At 46.0% G+C, this 16637-nt stretch overlaps 1 protein-coding gene across 2 annotated transcripts in view; it reads left to right on the top strand.

Annotated features, from left to right (window-relative positions):
- CLPB (caseinolytic mitochondrial matrix peptidase chaperone subunit B) overlaps positions 1–16637 on the top strand; it is a 143196-nt gene that overhangs the window by 17086 nt on the left and 109473 nt on the right. For both annotated transcript variants that reach the window (XM_043580326.1, XM_043580327.1), the window contains exon 3: positions 13009–13095. In XM_043580326.1, the coding sequence (XP_043436261.1) occupies positions 13009–13095 (87 nt within the window). The remainder of the gene's footprint in view (positions 1–13008; positions 13096–16637) is intronic.

Here is a 16637-nt window from a genome sequence, read left to right on the forward strand (position 1 = left end):
CAATGCAGGGCTCGAACTCAGGAATGACGAGATCAATAACCTAGACCGAAGTCGGATGTTTAACTGACTGAGCCACCCAGGCGCCCCTCCAGACCTTTAAATATTAGGAGACAGACCTCCAAGCCAAGTAAGACTTGGTTCCCTAAACTGTTTTCAAGTCTTCTCCCTATCCTAGTCATTTCCTAATGAAATGGCCACAAAGTTTTGGTGCCCTTTCTGAATTACAGTGTGGCATGACCACAGTTGTGAGGAACAGGGCAGTCATCCCTTTTGTCAGAGATTTTATGCTTCTATTAATATAGCCTGAGCTTGCACTAGCTTTTTTGGTAGCTGTGTTGTGCTCCTAGATTCTGTAAGCTTGCAGTCAGCCCAGCCTGCTGAGAACCAGGGCTTCTGTACTTCTTTAACCTTTTGATTGGATTTGTTTAGCAAACTTGTTTTAACCTAAAGGCAAGACCACTTTTAAAGTATCGTATTGCCATGTATTGCTACATGAGTATGAAAGTAGTGCTGCTAATGTGGAGATTACCGTGAGGAAGAAGGGATGGATTGGGCCTTTCTCATCTTGAGTCTAGGAGAAGAGGGTCTCTTCAATGGGAGAAGGTTCTAGAAAGCAGAACTAATCAAAGGGGATCTCCATTCTTCAGATCCCTCCTTTCCGTTTAAGTCTTTTCCTTCTTTGTCATTTTTTGTCAGTTGATTAGTCCCATCAGATTCCTGTGGTGTGCTGGCCCCAGGCTAAATGTGGGAAAGGAGGGAAGAAATGGGATATGTGCCCTGGAAGGCAGTGTGGTTCAGTAGGGAGAGGTCCCAGTCCCGAGCTGCCACTTACTGGCTAGTCATCTTAAGCAAGTCCTTAACTAGTCACAAGATCAGATGAGATCACGTCAGGTGCCTGATACATAGTAGGCTGCTCAAGAAGTGTGAGTTCTTTTGACTTTACCATTCAAGAGCTCTCCACATGAGGAGCCAAGTATGTTGTGTGCTCACTGACCCTGAGTGAGCAGAGCTCTCAGAGCACCTGTGATACTTAAAGCATTTATTTGTGTACTTGTCCCATTTCCGCAACCCCAATTCAGATGGGAGCTGCTAGTGGACAAGGTCCATGTCTGATTCATATCTGTACACTTAGTGCCCAGCACAGAGCCTGACTTGGAGAAGATGCTACCTAAGTTTTGTTACTGGAATGAATCTGAATTAATGTAGGCCAGTCTTTGCCTCCACCTGTCTAGGGAGTCAGGTATTGTGACTGACTTTGCACAGTCCAGTATTTACTGAAAAGCATGGGGTTCTGGAGCTTGGCACTGGTGGCTCAAGTGCCAGCCCTTTTGGAGAAGTCTGAGTCACTTCTGTGTCTCACTGCCATATTGTGACAAGCTATCTGGCAACCAGCCAGCTGCCCAGCTAGAGTCCTACTGTAGTGCCAGTAGGTGGCGCCGGTGGCCCTTTCCCACACTTCAGCTACCTAGACCGGCATTTCCATCTTGTCACCAAGTTACCAGGGCAGCTGTTGACTGGGACATACCCTATAGCCCTGGGCAGAGGTACCCAGATAAGGGTGCTCTGGGCCACCCTCTCCTCCTTATAGCCTTGTATTGTTGCTTTTCATGTTTTATTGCGTCCCAGCCTTAACACACACTGCTTGGGGAAACAGGGATGTTTCCTTAAGAGGATTCGAGGAGGGGCACCCAGGTGGCTCAGTCGGTTAAGTGTCCGACTTCAGCTCAGGTCATGATCTCCCAGTCTGTGAGTTTGAGCCCTGCATCAGGCTCTGTGCTGACAGCTCAGATCCTGGAGCCTGCTTCAGATTCTGTGTCTCTCTCTCTCTGCCCCTCCTCTGCTCATGCTCTGTCTCTGTTTCAAAAATAAATAAAAACATTAAAAAAAAAATTTAAGGGGCGCCTGGGTGGCTCAGTCCGTTGAGCGTCCTGCTTCGGCTCAGGTCATGATCTTGTGGTCTGTGAGTTCGAGCCCCGCATCGGGCTCTGTGCTGACAGCTCAGATCCTGGAGCCTGCTTCAGATTCTGTGTCTCTCTCTCTCTGCCCCTCCTCTGCTCATGCTCTGTCTCTGTCTCTGTCTCAAAAATAAATAAAAACATTAAAAAAAAAATTTAAGGGGCGCCTGGGTGGCTCAGTCCGTTGAGCATCCTACTTCGGCTCAGGTCATGATCTCGTGGTCTGTGAGTTTGAGCCCCGCGTCGGGCTCTGTGCTGACAGCTCAGAGCCTGGAGCCTACTTCCAATTCTGTGTCTCCCTCTCTCTCTGTCCCTCCCCCGCTCGTGCTCTGTCTCTCTCTGTGTCAAAAATAAATAAACATTAAAAAAAATAATAAAAATAAAATTTAAAAGAGGATCCCAGGAGATCATTGGGGGAATCTGTGCTTCTGCCTGTCCTTTCTGGTGCAACTCATGTCTCTGCCTCCAGGAAGTTGTCCCTGTGGTTCTGTTGCTCTGACCTACCCTCACACAACACCTTCTCCAGGGTCCTTGCTTGTATTTTAGCTGTTTGCCAGGTGTGGAGCTGAACAGTGAATGCCTTGAAGGACACAGTGGAACTCAGCTCAGAGTTCTGTAATAACCAGTCTCATGGAAAGTTTGTGGAATGAATGGATGAATAATAGGAAATGGGTTCCTCAAAAAATCGTTACCCAAACTGAAAGACGTTCTACAAACAAATTAGCTTTCCTCTGTAAAAGTGTCAGAACTAAGAAAATCAAAGAAAGGCCCAGCAACTATTCTAGTGAAGGGAAACTGAAGACACTTGCAGTGCCTGGTTCTAATATTGATCCTGGCTTACATCTGGATTACAGAGGGAAATTTCTATAAAGGACATTATTGGGATAATTGATGAAATTTGAATATTAGATAAAAACATTTTATCCGTGCTAAGTGTTCTAAATTTGGTCATTATTGGTTAGTGGTTATGAAAGAGAATGACCTTGTACTTAGAAATATGTGCTGAAGTATTTGGGAGTAAAGGGGCACATAATGTCTGAAACTAACTCTCATATGGTCCAGGAAAAAAAATAGAGAAAAGGAGAGGCGCTTGGGTGGCTCAGTTAGTTAAGTGGCCAACTTTGGCGCAGGTTGTGATCTTGCAGTTTGTGAGTTTGGGCTCCACATTGGGCTCTGTGCTGACAGCACAGAGCCTGGAACCTGCTTCAGATTCTGTCTCCCTCTTTCCCTGTCCCTTCCCCACTCGCGCTGTATGTCTCTCTCTCAAAAATAAATAAATATTTTTAAAAATTTAAAAAACAGAGAAAAGGAATGGCTAAGCACAGGAGGCAAAATGTAACGAGAATCTGAGTGGAGGATGGATCTGAGTTTTTTTGTCCTATTTTTGTAACTGTTCTGTAAGCTTGAAATCATTTCAAAATAAAGTTTAAAAAAGTCTGTGAGGGGCACCTGGGTGGCTTAGTTGGTTAAGTGTTCAACTCTTGATTTTGGTTCAGGTCATGATCTCATGGTTTGTGAGATCAAGCCCTGCATCAGGCTCTGCACTGACAGCATGGAGCCTACTTGGGATTCTCTCCTCTCTCTCTGCCCCTCCCCTCCTCAAAATAAACAAATAAACTTAAAAAAATCTGTGCACTTTAATGTGTGTCAAGTTTCTGCTTGAAACAGGGAGATGGGACAAAGAATGGTCACCCAGCATTGGACTTCATTCCATTTCATCTAGTACTACTCAGTGAGGGTCTGATCCAGCTCCTGTGCTGTGTGCTTTTGAACAAATGAAAACTTGTGGTAATGACAAGTAACATTTGCAAAATGTAAGTGCTTTTGCATATGGTATTTCCTTTGCTCAAGCTCAGCACCCTTGTTAAGTAGGTCTGGCAGGCTGATAAGGTTAAGGTGACTGACTGAGGTTCAGAGAGGTTAATGTGACCTGCTATAGTCACGCAGCCTGGAAGAGACACATGCAGGTTCATATCCAAATTAGTCTAGTCTGAGGCTGATGCTTTCTGGACCTCCACATCTGTATCTGTACAAGGAAGGATTGGACTGATTTATCTCTGCCGATCATTTATTATGTCTAGAAATTTTAAAACTTTATATGATAGGAAATAACTAGTCAGGAAGCTTACAGGCACATTCTACACGTTTGTTGTAAGTGCTGCATAAGTGCCTGCCCTTCTCCCTCTCTGCCCACCTGCTTGCCTTTGGAGCAGTTTGGGTATGGCAGTGCTGGGGTGAGCCATATTCCTGGCAGAAAGAGCAACTAGAGAGTTTCCTAGAGGAAGGGTCCCATGCAGGGCCTTAAAGGAGAATGCTTTGTTCAAGTAGCAAATGCAGAAGATGCTAGAGAGGCCTCATGTCTGTGAAGTTAGAGCACCAGGATCCTACCTAAAGTCCACTGGCCCAGGCTGAGTTCTGAGAGCAGCCTTCTTCCTCCCTGGCCCTGCCCCTCTCAGCCCAGGCTTACTGGGTAGATAAGGCGCAGATGGAGGCTGTGTGTGTGGATTCTAGCCCCAGGCGCCTTGCCTCTGTTCAGACAGCCTGGCCTGGTGCTGTTATTACTGTAAACAGGACCTTCTGCGAGGCTCCAGCCAGAGTCCTGTTGCCCAGATAGTGATCATGATTGAGTCTGCATGGCTCACTGCTTCCAGGCCTCTGATGCAGGTGGGCCAGGGCTCCCTACCCTTCAGCCCCCCTTCCCAGCTGCAGCTGAGAGCCAGTTAATGTGAAGGATCCGGAAATCAGTTGGAACAATGCACGATTGAAGTTCAGTGGCCGCTTTGTATTGATTGGTTGTAAAGAAAGAGGAAGAAAAATCATGTGGTACCTCCCTCCGCTGAGTAGAAGAGCTGGTTAGCCAGAATAACTCAAAACTGCCCCCATATCCCTGTCTGGGACTGTCTCCCTCCTACAGACAGCAGCCGGAGGAGTTGTCTTTTCTTTGGAAGTCTTGCTGATGCCTGTGTCTGTCAGGAATCCACTTCTCAAATTTTGACATTATACGTAATTAGAATCCTAAGATTGTAGAACTGGCAGGGACTTGAGAAATCATTGAATTCACGTCCCCTATTTTACCACACAGAAAAGTGAGGCCCGGAGAGACTGATTTATCCAGGATCACACAGCTAGTTACTGAGAGTCATGACTAGAATCCATGGCCTCTAGCCCCAGGCCTGCATCTGAAGTATCCCAAGCCCTGAGCCTGAGAAGCCACACCCACATACTCCCACATACACACAGGAGCCTAAGTTCTTTGAAGAAGACAGGCCTAACCAATATATAACAGGTAACTTCCAACATAAGACAGGTATTGGTGAGAGATATATGTCGGGAAGTGCTATATACATGTACTCATTCATTCAGCCCCTGAGCCTTGAGAAAGTGGCTGTGGTGCCAGCACAAGGAGTGAAGAGACAGGAGGGTCATGCTGACTGGAGGAGGGGGTGGGGGGACAAGGAAACTGATGTGTTTGGGGAGCCTGGGTGGCTTAATCGGTTGAGTGTCTGACTTCAGCTCAGGTCATGATCTCATGGTACGTGGGTTCGAGCCCTGCATCAAGGTTTTGTGCTGACAGCTCAGAGCCTGGAGCCTACTTCTGATTCTGTTTCCCTTTCTCTCTTCCCCTCCCCCACCTGTGCTCGCGCGCGCGCACGCGCGTTCTCTCTCTCTCTCTCTCTCTCTCTCTCTGCCTCCCTCAAAAATAAATATTAAGGGGCGCCTGGGTGGCGCAGTCGGTTAAGCGTCCGACTTCAGCCAGGTCACGATCTCGCGGTCCGTGAGTTTGAGCCCCGCGTCAGGCTCTGGGCTGATGGCTCGGAGCCTGGAGCCAGTTTCGGATTCTGTGTCTCCCTCTCTCTCTGCCCCTCCCCCATTCATGCTCTGTCTCTCGCTGTCCCAAAAATAAATAAACGTTGAAAAAAATAAATAAATAAAAAATAAATTAAAAAAAATAAACATTAAAAAAAAAAGGAAACTGATGTACGATATAGGTTAGCTAGCATAGGCCAATGAGGCAGCATCAAGGCAGTCTTAGGGAAGCCTTCTTGGAGAAAAAAGGGGTAAGGGGCTTTTTCCCCCTAAGAAAGTTTTGTTTAAAAAAGAAAAGCAATAGTATGTTCATTGTTGCCAAAACAACAATAAAACTTAAAAGAATACAGAAGCACTCACAGCAGGAAGGGAAAGTTTAATACCCCCCACCCCCTTTCCCCCTTAACTGTTTCATGTTTGGTCCATACCCTTCAGATTTCTCCTGGATTCCTGATATATCGGAGCAGCTTTGTTGTCCCCCTTGATTTGTTACTCTCCTATGGAAATCTTTATTTACTTACTTATTTATTTATTTATTTAATTTATTTTTAATATAATTTATTGTCGAATTGGTTTCCATACAACACCCAGTGCTCATCCCAACAAGTGCCCTCCTCCCTGCTCATCATCCACTTTCCCCTCTCCCTCACCCCCCATCTACTCTTAGTTTGTTCTCAGTCCTTAAGAGTCTCTTATGGTTTGCCTCCTTTCCTGTGGAAATCTTTTTTTTTTTTTTAATTTTTTAAACGTTTATTTAATATATTATTGAGAGAGAGAGAGAGAGAGAGAGAGACAGAGCATGAGTGGGGGAGGGGCAGAGAGAGAGGGAGACACAGAATCCGAAGCAGGCTCCAGGCTCTGAGCTGTCAGCACAGAGCCTGATGTGGGGCTCGAACCCACAAACCAGGAGATCATGACCTGAGCTGAAGTAGGACGCTTAACCTACTGAGCCACCCAGGCCCCCTCCTATGGAGATCTTTAGGTCTTGGGCTAGGGTGCCCTTTTCTACTGCTGGCCCTTGCCTGGGGATTTGAGACTGCTTATTTATCATTTCACAGAAAATTTTGAGCACTTATGTTCCAAGTTCTGTGTACACCTTTCACATATCCTGGTTTACTCTTGTTAACTTCCTTAAAATGGGGTAGATACTAATTGGGAAATGATAATAGTACAGGCCGTTGTTCTGTTTGTCCAGTGCTTTATTTTTATTGCATGTCAGGTATTTTTACATATTTTGCCTCATTGTTTCTTCATGGCACCCCTGTGTGACTTATGGAGTAGGGCTGCTGGGGTCCTCCATTTTTTTTAACAGATGTGGAAACAGGCTTGTAGAGCAGTAGCTGTCACTCAGATGAGGGGACCAAGTGAAGTTCAGAGAGGCTAGGTCATGCATTCATTCACTGCTACCCACCCAGTAATGCTGGAGCATGCATGTGGACCAAGTCTATCCTGGTAATTCCCCTGCTCCACCCTACTTCCTGAGAGCTGTGTGAGATCTGGGGTTCAACTCCTGACCGCTAGTGTGGCTTCCTTCCTGTCTGCTGCCCTGGGCCACCCCCAATTAGTGTCACCCACCACTGCTCTGCCAGGCAGGAGAGACCTAGTTCATTACGGAAGGGCCTTCCACAAGTCTGGACGGAGCCCAGAAAGGCCTGCAGTGCCCCACTCCTGGACAGAGGCTGCTCTGCCCTGAGTGGCAACCTGCATTAAGCATTCCACTCATCATCTCAGGGATGATGGAATCCTAACCTTTTCGGAGACACCGTGCTCTGTCACAAGCATTGCTCTTTTTAAAAGAGATTAATTCACTTGCCGCATTTTGTCCGTTGGTGAAAATCACAGGGGAGAGCAGGGGTGGCTTTCTCAGGCCTCAGAGGCCCTTTCAGCCACTCTCAGCAGGCAGCCACCCGCAAGCCCAGCTGGCCCGAAACTTTGAAATGACTGCCTACTGGGCATTCACTTGCAAAGGAACAAAATGAAATGGAGGAGACCTGGGTGTGTGAAATCCTAACTTTGAGCACAGAGGGGAAGTGGGGGAGGGGCCCCAGCCAGCTTTGAAGGAGGAAAAGTTGTTTGTAGCTGGGTTCACTTGTGATGGTTTGTAATGTTGGTACTGGTCCCGCCTTGAGTCACCAAGTGCCACCACTCCTTATGGAGTGCTACCACATGGTATCTCTTTTAATCCTTACAGCCACCTTGCACAATAGAGATTAATATCCCCCGTGCCACAGCTAGTAAGCAAAAGAGCGAGAATCTGAACTCCAGCCCTTGGACTCCAGGGTCATTGCTTTTTTCATTACATCTGAGCCCCCAGAAGGCTGCAAAGAATGGTGCTCAGGATGCTGTGCAGGGCTCAAAAGCTGGAGTGTCACTCAAGATTTGCCTTCTAGGAATGAGCCTTCGAGTTGGTGGAGCCCTTTCCTTCAGATTTCAGTGTCCCCTCCTGAAACCCATAAGAGCCTATGAGGAGGCTAAAGCTTGGGATGAGACACCTTCCGCAGCTTGTTAGAGTAGGAGGCGCCAGCCCTGGAACTAGAGCCCAGGCTGCCTGACTGCTGTCTGCTCTTTTGGCTCTGTTCATTAACAGGATAGCAAGTTTAGAGAAGCCCTCTTTTCCAGCAGTCCTCCTCTTAGAAGAAAACCCTGCATTGTACAGAAAAAAGATAACCCCTAAATGCTGATGGCCGTGTAACAAGTAGCTGAAAATTGTTGCTAATCAGAGACATGCAAACTAAAACAATAATGTGAGATCCCTTTACACTTATTGGGCTTGCAGTCAGTAGGAAGCTGGCAACTGCCGAGTGTTGGCTGGGAGAGCAGGACACAGGAACACCCTAAAACCCAGGGATCTCACTGCAAGTACGTGCCTCAGAAATACTCATACTGGTCCAAAAGGGCACATGTTCTTGTTCTTTTTGTTTGTTTGTTTGTTTTGTTTAATGTTTATTTATTTTTGATAGAGAGCTGGAGAGGGCCAGAGAGAGAGAGGGAGATAGAGAATTCCAAGCAGGCTTCACACTGTCAGCGCAAAGCTTGACACAGAGCTCGAACTCAGAAACCGTGAGATCATGACCTGAGGCGAAATCAAAAGTCAGATGCTTAGCCAGCTGAGCCACCCAGGCCCCCCGTAAGAGGATGTTCTTTGAGCATACTTTTGGTGGCTGGGAGATGGAAACTGCCTCAGTAGGTATCTCTGGGAGAGCAGAGAAGGAAAAAATCTGGTGAATGTGCCATTGAGAATTATATAGCAATTTTAAAAAATGGAATTATTGTATACTTGGCGGTGTGAGTGAATCTTAAAATGTATTATTTGTGAAAAAAAGTAATAAATACAACACGTGTGTGTGTGTACATATATAAAGAGAAAACACTGCTTGGCTCAGGCTTTGGAAAGCAAGAACCTCTGTCTTGTCTCCTTCCCAGGAGTCAGCATGCAGCTGGGCACAGAGTAGGTATGTACACATGTTTGTTGAATCAATGAAGAGAGGAGTGCCCAGAGCCAAGCTGAATGAATTACCCAGTCATCCTGTGTGACCCTGTCTTAGAATCCCTGGGTATTGGCCAACCTGCCACTGCCAGCGTCAGACTACAACACTTCGTTCCATCAAAGAGGTGGAAGTAGGGCAAGGTGGCAGGTGGAAGCCACCCTGTATCGAACACCTGCTATGTGCCAGGTACTGGGCTAGGATCCCAGCAAATTCGAGGTTAGTGTCTCTATTTGATAGGTGAGAAAACTGAGACTCAGAGAATTGATTGGCCTAGGGTTATCTAGCTGGGCTAGAATGTGAATCCAGGTTTGATTTATTACAAAGTCCTTTTATTCATCCTTTTCATTACACCATACTCGGTCCTCAAGGGGCATGAGGAGGAGGCATCTCAGTCCTGTTTCTTCAGCCCTACTTCCAGATCAGAGCTGCTTCCAGAATTCTCAGGGCCCAGGCAGGGGAAAACGGCTCACTGTCCCACTGGAGACAGGAGGGATTCTGGCTGCACTCAGTTTTTCCTGGCCATGCCCCGCTTTCTCATTTTCCTGCCCTGACTTGTCTCCCTTGTCTATGTTACAACAGCTCCCAAACTGTCTTCTTGTCCCCACTTTCTACTCTCTCCCCTTTCAGAGTCAGCTTGCTTAAGCTATCAGGTTACTTTTATAATTTCTTTTACACAGAAACCTTCAGTGACAACCCTTTTGCCTGTGGTAAGAGTCTTAAGGAATGCCAAATAGGTTTCTTCTCTGTTGCCGGCTTTAGCTGATCGGTGATGCCTGATTAGAACGAGGGTTGAAAAGGATTCTGAGGCTTGTTCAAAGGCTCCACAGAAAAAACTTCCGGGAGAGATTCATGATTTCTGACTTAGATGCAGGAGGCAGGACAGTAGCATGCATGCCAGGCATTTGTCAACTCTTCAAGTTGGGTTTGTAACCTAGGATCTGTTTTTGATTTCATGAAGACTTGTGAACTCCTGAACATTGAAAAAAAAATCTTTTTTTTTGAGTACCTGTGCTCTTGTGCACTTTTCTGGAGAGAATCGTCAGCTTTGGTCATATTCTCAAAGAAGCCTATGTTTCAAAAGAGATTTACGCCCACTGCCTTGGCCCTGTGTCTTGACTTTAGAGGCTCTGTTGTAGGCCCTGCATACCTTGGCAGCTGCCTGTTTCTCTGCCAAGAACTGTCACCTGGATGGATCTACTTGATGATTTCCAAATATACCTTCCCATTGCTTCCCTGTTTCCTGATAGTGTCTTGGTCCTTTTGTCTTGACTGTTGCGCACTTCCTCCCTCGTCTCTAAACTGTTTCCATTCTTCAAGGCACAGTTCAGGCTTTTCCTTCAGAAACCTCTTTGATTTGCTTCAGCTGGTCCTGATTTTCTGGCCTTCTGTACTGAGGACCAGAGAAATGAAGCCATCCTATCAGAATCACAGTTAGGATCAGAACCCCAGGCTCTAAACTCTCATACCCATGCACTTTCCACAGCACCTGCTAAACCAGGGAAGGTTTTGTAAGTTAGGAAGGAGGTTTTGTGCAAAGAGATTTTTGTCTCACAGGGTTCTTACTCTCTTTAATATTCTTGGCCATAGAAAATTGTTCCTGCAAAAAAAAGGCTTAACTGTGTGTGGTAAAGAGGCCCAGGAGTTTCACTGGAAGAAATCCTCCAAATTAGAGATCAGAGATGAGTGACTTCCCAATCTCCTCTTCAACACTCTTCCCTCATATTTTGTGCCCAGTCATGCTGCCTTCTCTTCTGGGGGAGAGGCTTTAGCCTCTGCCTCATGCACTCCTTCCTCTCCTTCGACCTCATTTGTCGGGCTAACTCTCTAGCATCACATCCTCAGGAAGGACTTCCAGGTCACTAAGACTGGGTTAGGTCTCCTGGGTGTGCACCTGTAGCCTGTGCTCCCCATTCACAGCGCTCCTCTGATGCATGCTTATGTCCTTGCTGGCCTGTCTTCTCCCCTGCGTGAGCACGGGCCAAGTGAATACATACTTGATATGGCTTTTCCTCAAGCCTTCATCACCTGCTTACTTCAGCAGCACAGAGCTTTTATTTGGCTTGGTCCAGAGGAGCAGTGACTGCAGATTGTGGCACAAGAATGGCACTAGGACTCAATTCTAAGCCTCCAGACTCTCTGCAGGTGCCCTTTCATTTGCTCCCCTCTAAAGAGTCCTCCTAACACCCTCCCACCCAGTCCTCATAAGCAGATCCTGCCTTGTTGGTGAATTGCTCTTGCCTTTTGGTCCCCCTCTCTCCTGGTCTCCTGTAGCACTTCTGGTGGAAAACTATATGCTGCAGGCTTTGATTTCCTGCTGTCCTGAGTCTTCCTTCCACAACTATGTCATTTGCTCTCTAGGGTACACCTGTGTCTTCTCACCCCCCCCCCCATCCCAGAATCTAGCACAGGACCAGGCACGTATGGTGATTGCTAAAATCAGTTGAGTATCTTGTCTTCCATGTGCCATGGCGTCAGGTTCAGTTTGGAGGAAGGGTGGTGAGGCGAGAAGGGTTCCAGTTCTAGAGCCTTTATCAGCCTGAACTTCAGTCACTGATCACTCCTTAGCTAGCTTTGTGACCTTCAGCGAGTCATTTCACCTCACTGAGCCTGTTACCTCATCCATGAGAAGAGGAGGTTAGCGTCACTTCCTTAAGCGTCTATGAAGAGCAAATGAGAGCAGGTGTGTCAAGTTCTGAAGGCAGTTCCTGCTTATAGTAGGTGTCCAGTAAGAGGTTGATTCTGTTTACTCCCCTTCTCTCTATCCACCCCCACATTGTAGAACCCCTGTTCCCAGGACCCGGAATTCAGGATTTTAGTGATATATATAAAACTGTGTTTGTTAATTTATCCAGCAACTATTGAGCTCTTACTATGTGTTAGGCACTGGCATAGAGAGTCAGGTTTGTGTGGACTCTCCTAGAAACCTAATGTAGCATTTCTTTCTTTTTTTTTGGTAATATTTATCTATTTTTGAGAGAGAGAGACAGAAAGACAGAGCACAATTGGGGGAGGGGCAGAGAGAGAGAGAGGGAGACACAGAATCTGAAGGAGGCTTCAGACTCTGAGCTGTTAGCTAGCACAGAGCTGCCGCAGGGCTCAAACTCATGAGCTGCGAGGTCATGTCCTGAGTCAAAGTTGGAAGCTTAACCTACTGAGCTACTCAGGCACCCCAATCTAGCATTTCTAGCATTCTTTCCATGTTTCCTTGGGTTTGAGATTTTGAATTTCCAAATAAGCACCATACAGAGAAACTTGAGTGTGATCCTTTTGCACACTGGGAATTACCTAGATAAGCAGTGTCATTGGGCATTCAGTGCTAAGCATGGGGAAAATCTAAGGATGGAAAACAGATCTGTGGATTGGATGAGCTAAGGAAGCCTTCTCGGGGGAGCTCTTAAGCCAGGATTGTATTCCATACCATGGAAGTAGGATTAGAATAGGCAAAGAATCAGGGAGAGAGCATTCTGGACCAAGGTAGTGGGAGTGTCAGGGTATTAAGATAGAGAAGGCACATTCTTTCCTCAGAAGGCTGGAAGGATAACAGCAGGGGTCAGACTGAGTAAGGGAAGAAGGAGAGGGATAGGGGATACCTGGGGAAGGGGGGGAGACTGGCCAGAGGAGCTAGAGTGGGTACTTAGTTCTCAAAGGCCTCTGTTTCCAGATTCATGTAGCCTCCCTATTTGTTGACTGTCTGTCTCATTTCTTCCACTCTTACGTCCATGATATGCCATACACTGAAAATATTTCTCTCTTTCTAGGCTCTTGTCAGAAGGTGCAGATGTCAATGCAAGGCACAGACTTGGGTGGACAGCACTCATGGTGGCAGCCATCAGCCGAAACGACAGGTGAGAGATCTCCTTCCACACAGGGCTCCCTTAGCCAGATCCCTGCAAACCACATTCCAGAACCCTCTCCCACCCTTGCTTGTCTCCCTGCTGTTTTCTCCAGAGGCAGGGTGGTGGACTAAGGAGAAGGTCAGGTCTACACCTTGTGCAGTGGAAAGTATAGAAGATGTGGAGAGGGAAGAATATAACTCTGGATCCTAGCTCCATCTTTCATTGGCTTTGTGACATTAGGCATGTCATTTGCATTGTTGAAGTCACAAAATGTTTGGAAGTGTGTTAAGTGGTTGAAGGTACACATTTGAGTTACCTCCATGTTTTCTTATTCCACCATCTGTCCATGTGAGGAATCTGTAGTCACAGTAAGGGCCCCGCTAGGCTGTTTCTTTGGAGGTTCTGATGGAAACTAGGGAAGGCTGGGGGCATTCTCCCTCCCATGGGAGGCCGTGTTCTTTTCCTGCCCGCTCCCGCGTTTCCTCAAGGGATAGCTGTTTTGTAAAGACTGAAATAGTCCCCTGTGTGTAGAGAATTACTTCAGTTCTCACACCTGACACAAGATAGGTAGGTAGGTAGGTAGGTAGGTAGGTAGGTGGTGGATGGATGGATTTCTCATTTTGTAGCTGAGAAAACTGAAGCCCAAAGAGATAAGGTGATTTGTCTGAGATCACACAGACGAGTTAGAGCCTGGTCTGGCTGCCTACAAAGTTTGTGTGTTTTACTGTACCTCATTGCTGCCAGATCCTGGGCTAGTGCTGCATACTGCCTCTCCATCCCAGTCTCTAGCTGTAGTTATGCAAAAGAATTGATTAAAAAGGAGCAAAAAGAAATGCTTTCAAAAAAAGTAGACTGGGCACTTAAGTAGCAGCCACTGAAATTGATAGTTTGAGTTACCAGTTTTAATTTTTCCTTTAAGCAGATCATTAAGGCTTTTGTCTGCCAGTACTGGCCTCCTTTGGAAGGATCATAAATGTGGTGGAAACCAACAAAACGGGTTTTCTAATATAAAGATGGCAGTGCTTCGGACTGGCTGAGAGACTTAGCTATACGTGAGATAGGTCTCCCCTCTCTGCTCCTCTGTCCTGAACTTGTTTCTCAGAATTCCATTTCCTTATTTGCCACTTAAGCTCCAAGCCCTTAAAAGAAAACTTGGTGTGGGGCGCCTGGGTGGCTCAGTCAGTTGAGCATCCGACTTTGGCTCAGGTCATGATGTCATGGCACGTGAGTTGGAGCCCTGTGTCAGGCTCTGTGCTGACAGGTCAGAGCCTGGAGCCTGCTTCCGATTCTTTGTCTCCCTCTCTCTCTGTCCCTCCCCCACTCGCACTGTGTCTTTGTCTGTCTGTCTCAAAAATAAACATTAAAAAAAGACAAAAAGAAAAAAGAAAAAAGAAAACTTGATGTAAATAGGCTTTGCAGTTGAGAGTCCTGGAATCCAATCCTGGTTCTGACCCTTTGTTGAATTGAAGAATTCTGTGGGCACTCTATTTCTTCATCTGAAATCATTTATTTTTACAAACATTTGGTAAACGTCTACTCTGAGCCAGACTCTGTGCTCATCATTGGAGAACCAGAGACCTTGGGAGCTCAAGGTCCAATGTGAAAAAGAATGGCAGGTAGAGAGACAGAGTGTAGTGTAATCAATGATGTCAGAGCCATGTGGACAGGAAATTATCAAAGCAGAGGTTAGGAGAGGACTGACTCTGTGAGCTGGGTAGATTCTTGCTATATTTTTGTGAGAACCCAGTGAGATAGTGTTTGTGCTACCTGTTACAAATGGTGAGTTGTTATTCTCTGTTGCCCATATTAGATGTCTCTACACATAAACACATGTGTTTATTCTACCAGTGATACTCCACCCACCACTACCTCCACCCCACCCACCAGTTTTCTTTCCCAGCTTGCAAGTGTCTCCATTCACAAGAGATAGCAGGTGGTGGAGAAAAGAGAAGGGAGTGTGTGCCCTTCTTTACATAGTATTTTCAGCGCTGAGACAGAATAGGAAATAACACTATACTTAAGAGTACTGTCAATCAGTGAGCAGATAGCTGGTAGATGTGCTTTGGGGACATTTCTCTATAAATCTAATGAGTTGTTGGCTTAACTGATTGTCCTGTCTTTATCCAGGGCCATTAGCAAATCAGCGTTGCTTGTTGAGCGAAGTGAGAGTGTTGGCTAGTATTTACTTGTTTTGGTTCCTAGGACTAATTATTGGTGTTTTAAACATCCATTTTGTGCCCTCCTCTTCCTTCCAGGGCCCAGGGACAGATTTTTATTGCAAATAGCAAACTTAGGTTAATTTATTCATATCATATATATATATATATATATATATACACACACACACACACATATACGTATACATATATATGATACATATCATATATATACATATATATATATATATATATATATATATATATATGTATGTATATTTGGTACCTACTGTTTACCAGTCACTGTTCTTGACAAAGATTCCTGTCCTCACAGAACATATTTCTTTCTTTTTTTTTTTTTTTCCCCACAGAGCATATTTCTATACTAGTGGTCCCTGCGTAGAGAGAGGCAGAAACAGACAATAAATAATAAATATAATACATAAGTAAACTACATACCTTATTAGAAGGTAAGAAGTGCTATAGAAAAGGAAAAATTGGGGTGCCTGGGTGGCTCAGTCAGTTGAGCGTCTGACTTAAGCTCAGGTCATGATCTCAAGGTTTGTGGGTTCGAGCCCCGCATTGGGCTCTGTGCTGATAGCTCGGAGCCTGGAGACTGCTTCGGATTCTGTGTCTCCCTCTCTCTCTGCCCCTCCCCCGCTTGTGCTCTGTGTCTCTCTCTCCCTCTCTCTCTCTCTCTCTCTCTCTCTCTCTCAAAAATGAATAAATGTGAAAAGAAAAGGAAAGGAAAAATAGGAGCACCTATGTGGCTCAGTTGGTTGAGTCTGACTCTTGTTTTCAGTGCAGGTCATGATCCCAGGGTATTGGGATCTAGCCCTGCATCAGGCTCCATGCTGAGTATGGAGCCTGCATGGGATTCTCTCTTTCTCCCTCTGCCCCTCTCCCCACTTGCCCTCTCTCTAAAATTAAAACTTAAAAAAAAAAAAAAAAAAGAGAGAGAGAGAGAGAAAGGAAAAATAGAACCTGATATAAAGGAATGCCAGGAGTACCTTGGTCAGAATGAGTAGGCCTCATTGGTAAAGTGCCGTGGGGGGTGGTCTTGAGAGATGATCATGTTTATGCCAGCACAGTCTGCCAGTAAGTTTCTCCTGATTAGAAGTGTGCTGATCCTCATTTCATCAATCACCAAGCCCTTCTGGAATCAGGCCTGAAATACCACCACCTTTCAATTGGATTTGGATGAAAGGAGGGTAGAGGAACTGCACGTTTTGATTCAAAGCTGAGAGCAGAGAACCTTCACCTCCTTTAGATGTTGGCAGCTTGCAAGCTCAAGGGAGAGAGGTCCTAAGACCATCTGATCATTTCACCTCAACTGCCGTTAGTGAGTGCCTGCTTCATGCCTTACATCCTTCGGGATAGAGCACAATAGTGTCT

The sequence above is a fragment of the Prionailurus bengalensis genome, chromosome D1, assembly GCF_016509475.1.
Source record: "Prionailurus bengalensis isolate Pbe53 chromosome D1, Fcat_Pben_1.1_paternal_pri, whole genome shotgun sequence".
NCBI classification, from domain to species: domain Eukaryota; kingdom Metazoa; phylum Chordata; class Mammalia; order Carnivora; family Felidae; genus Prionailurus; species Prionailurus bengalensis.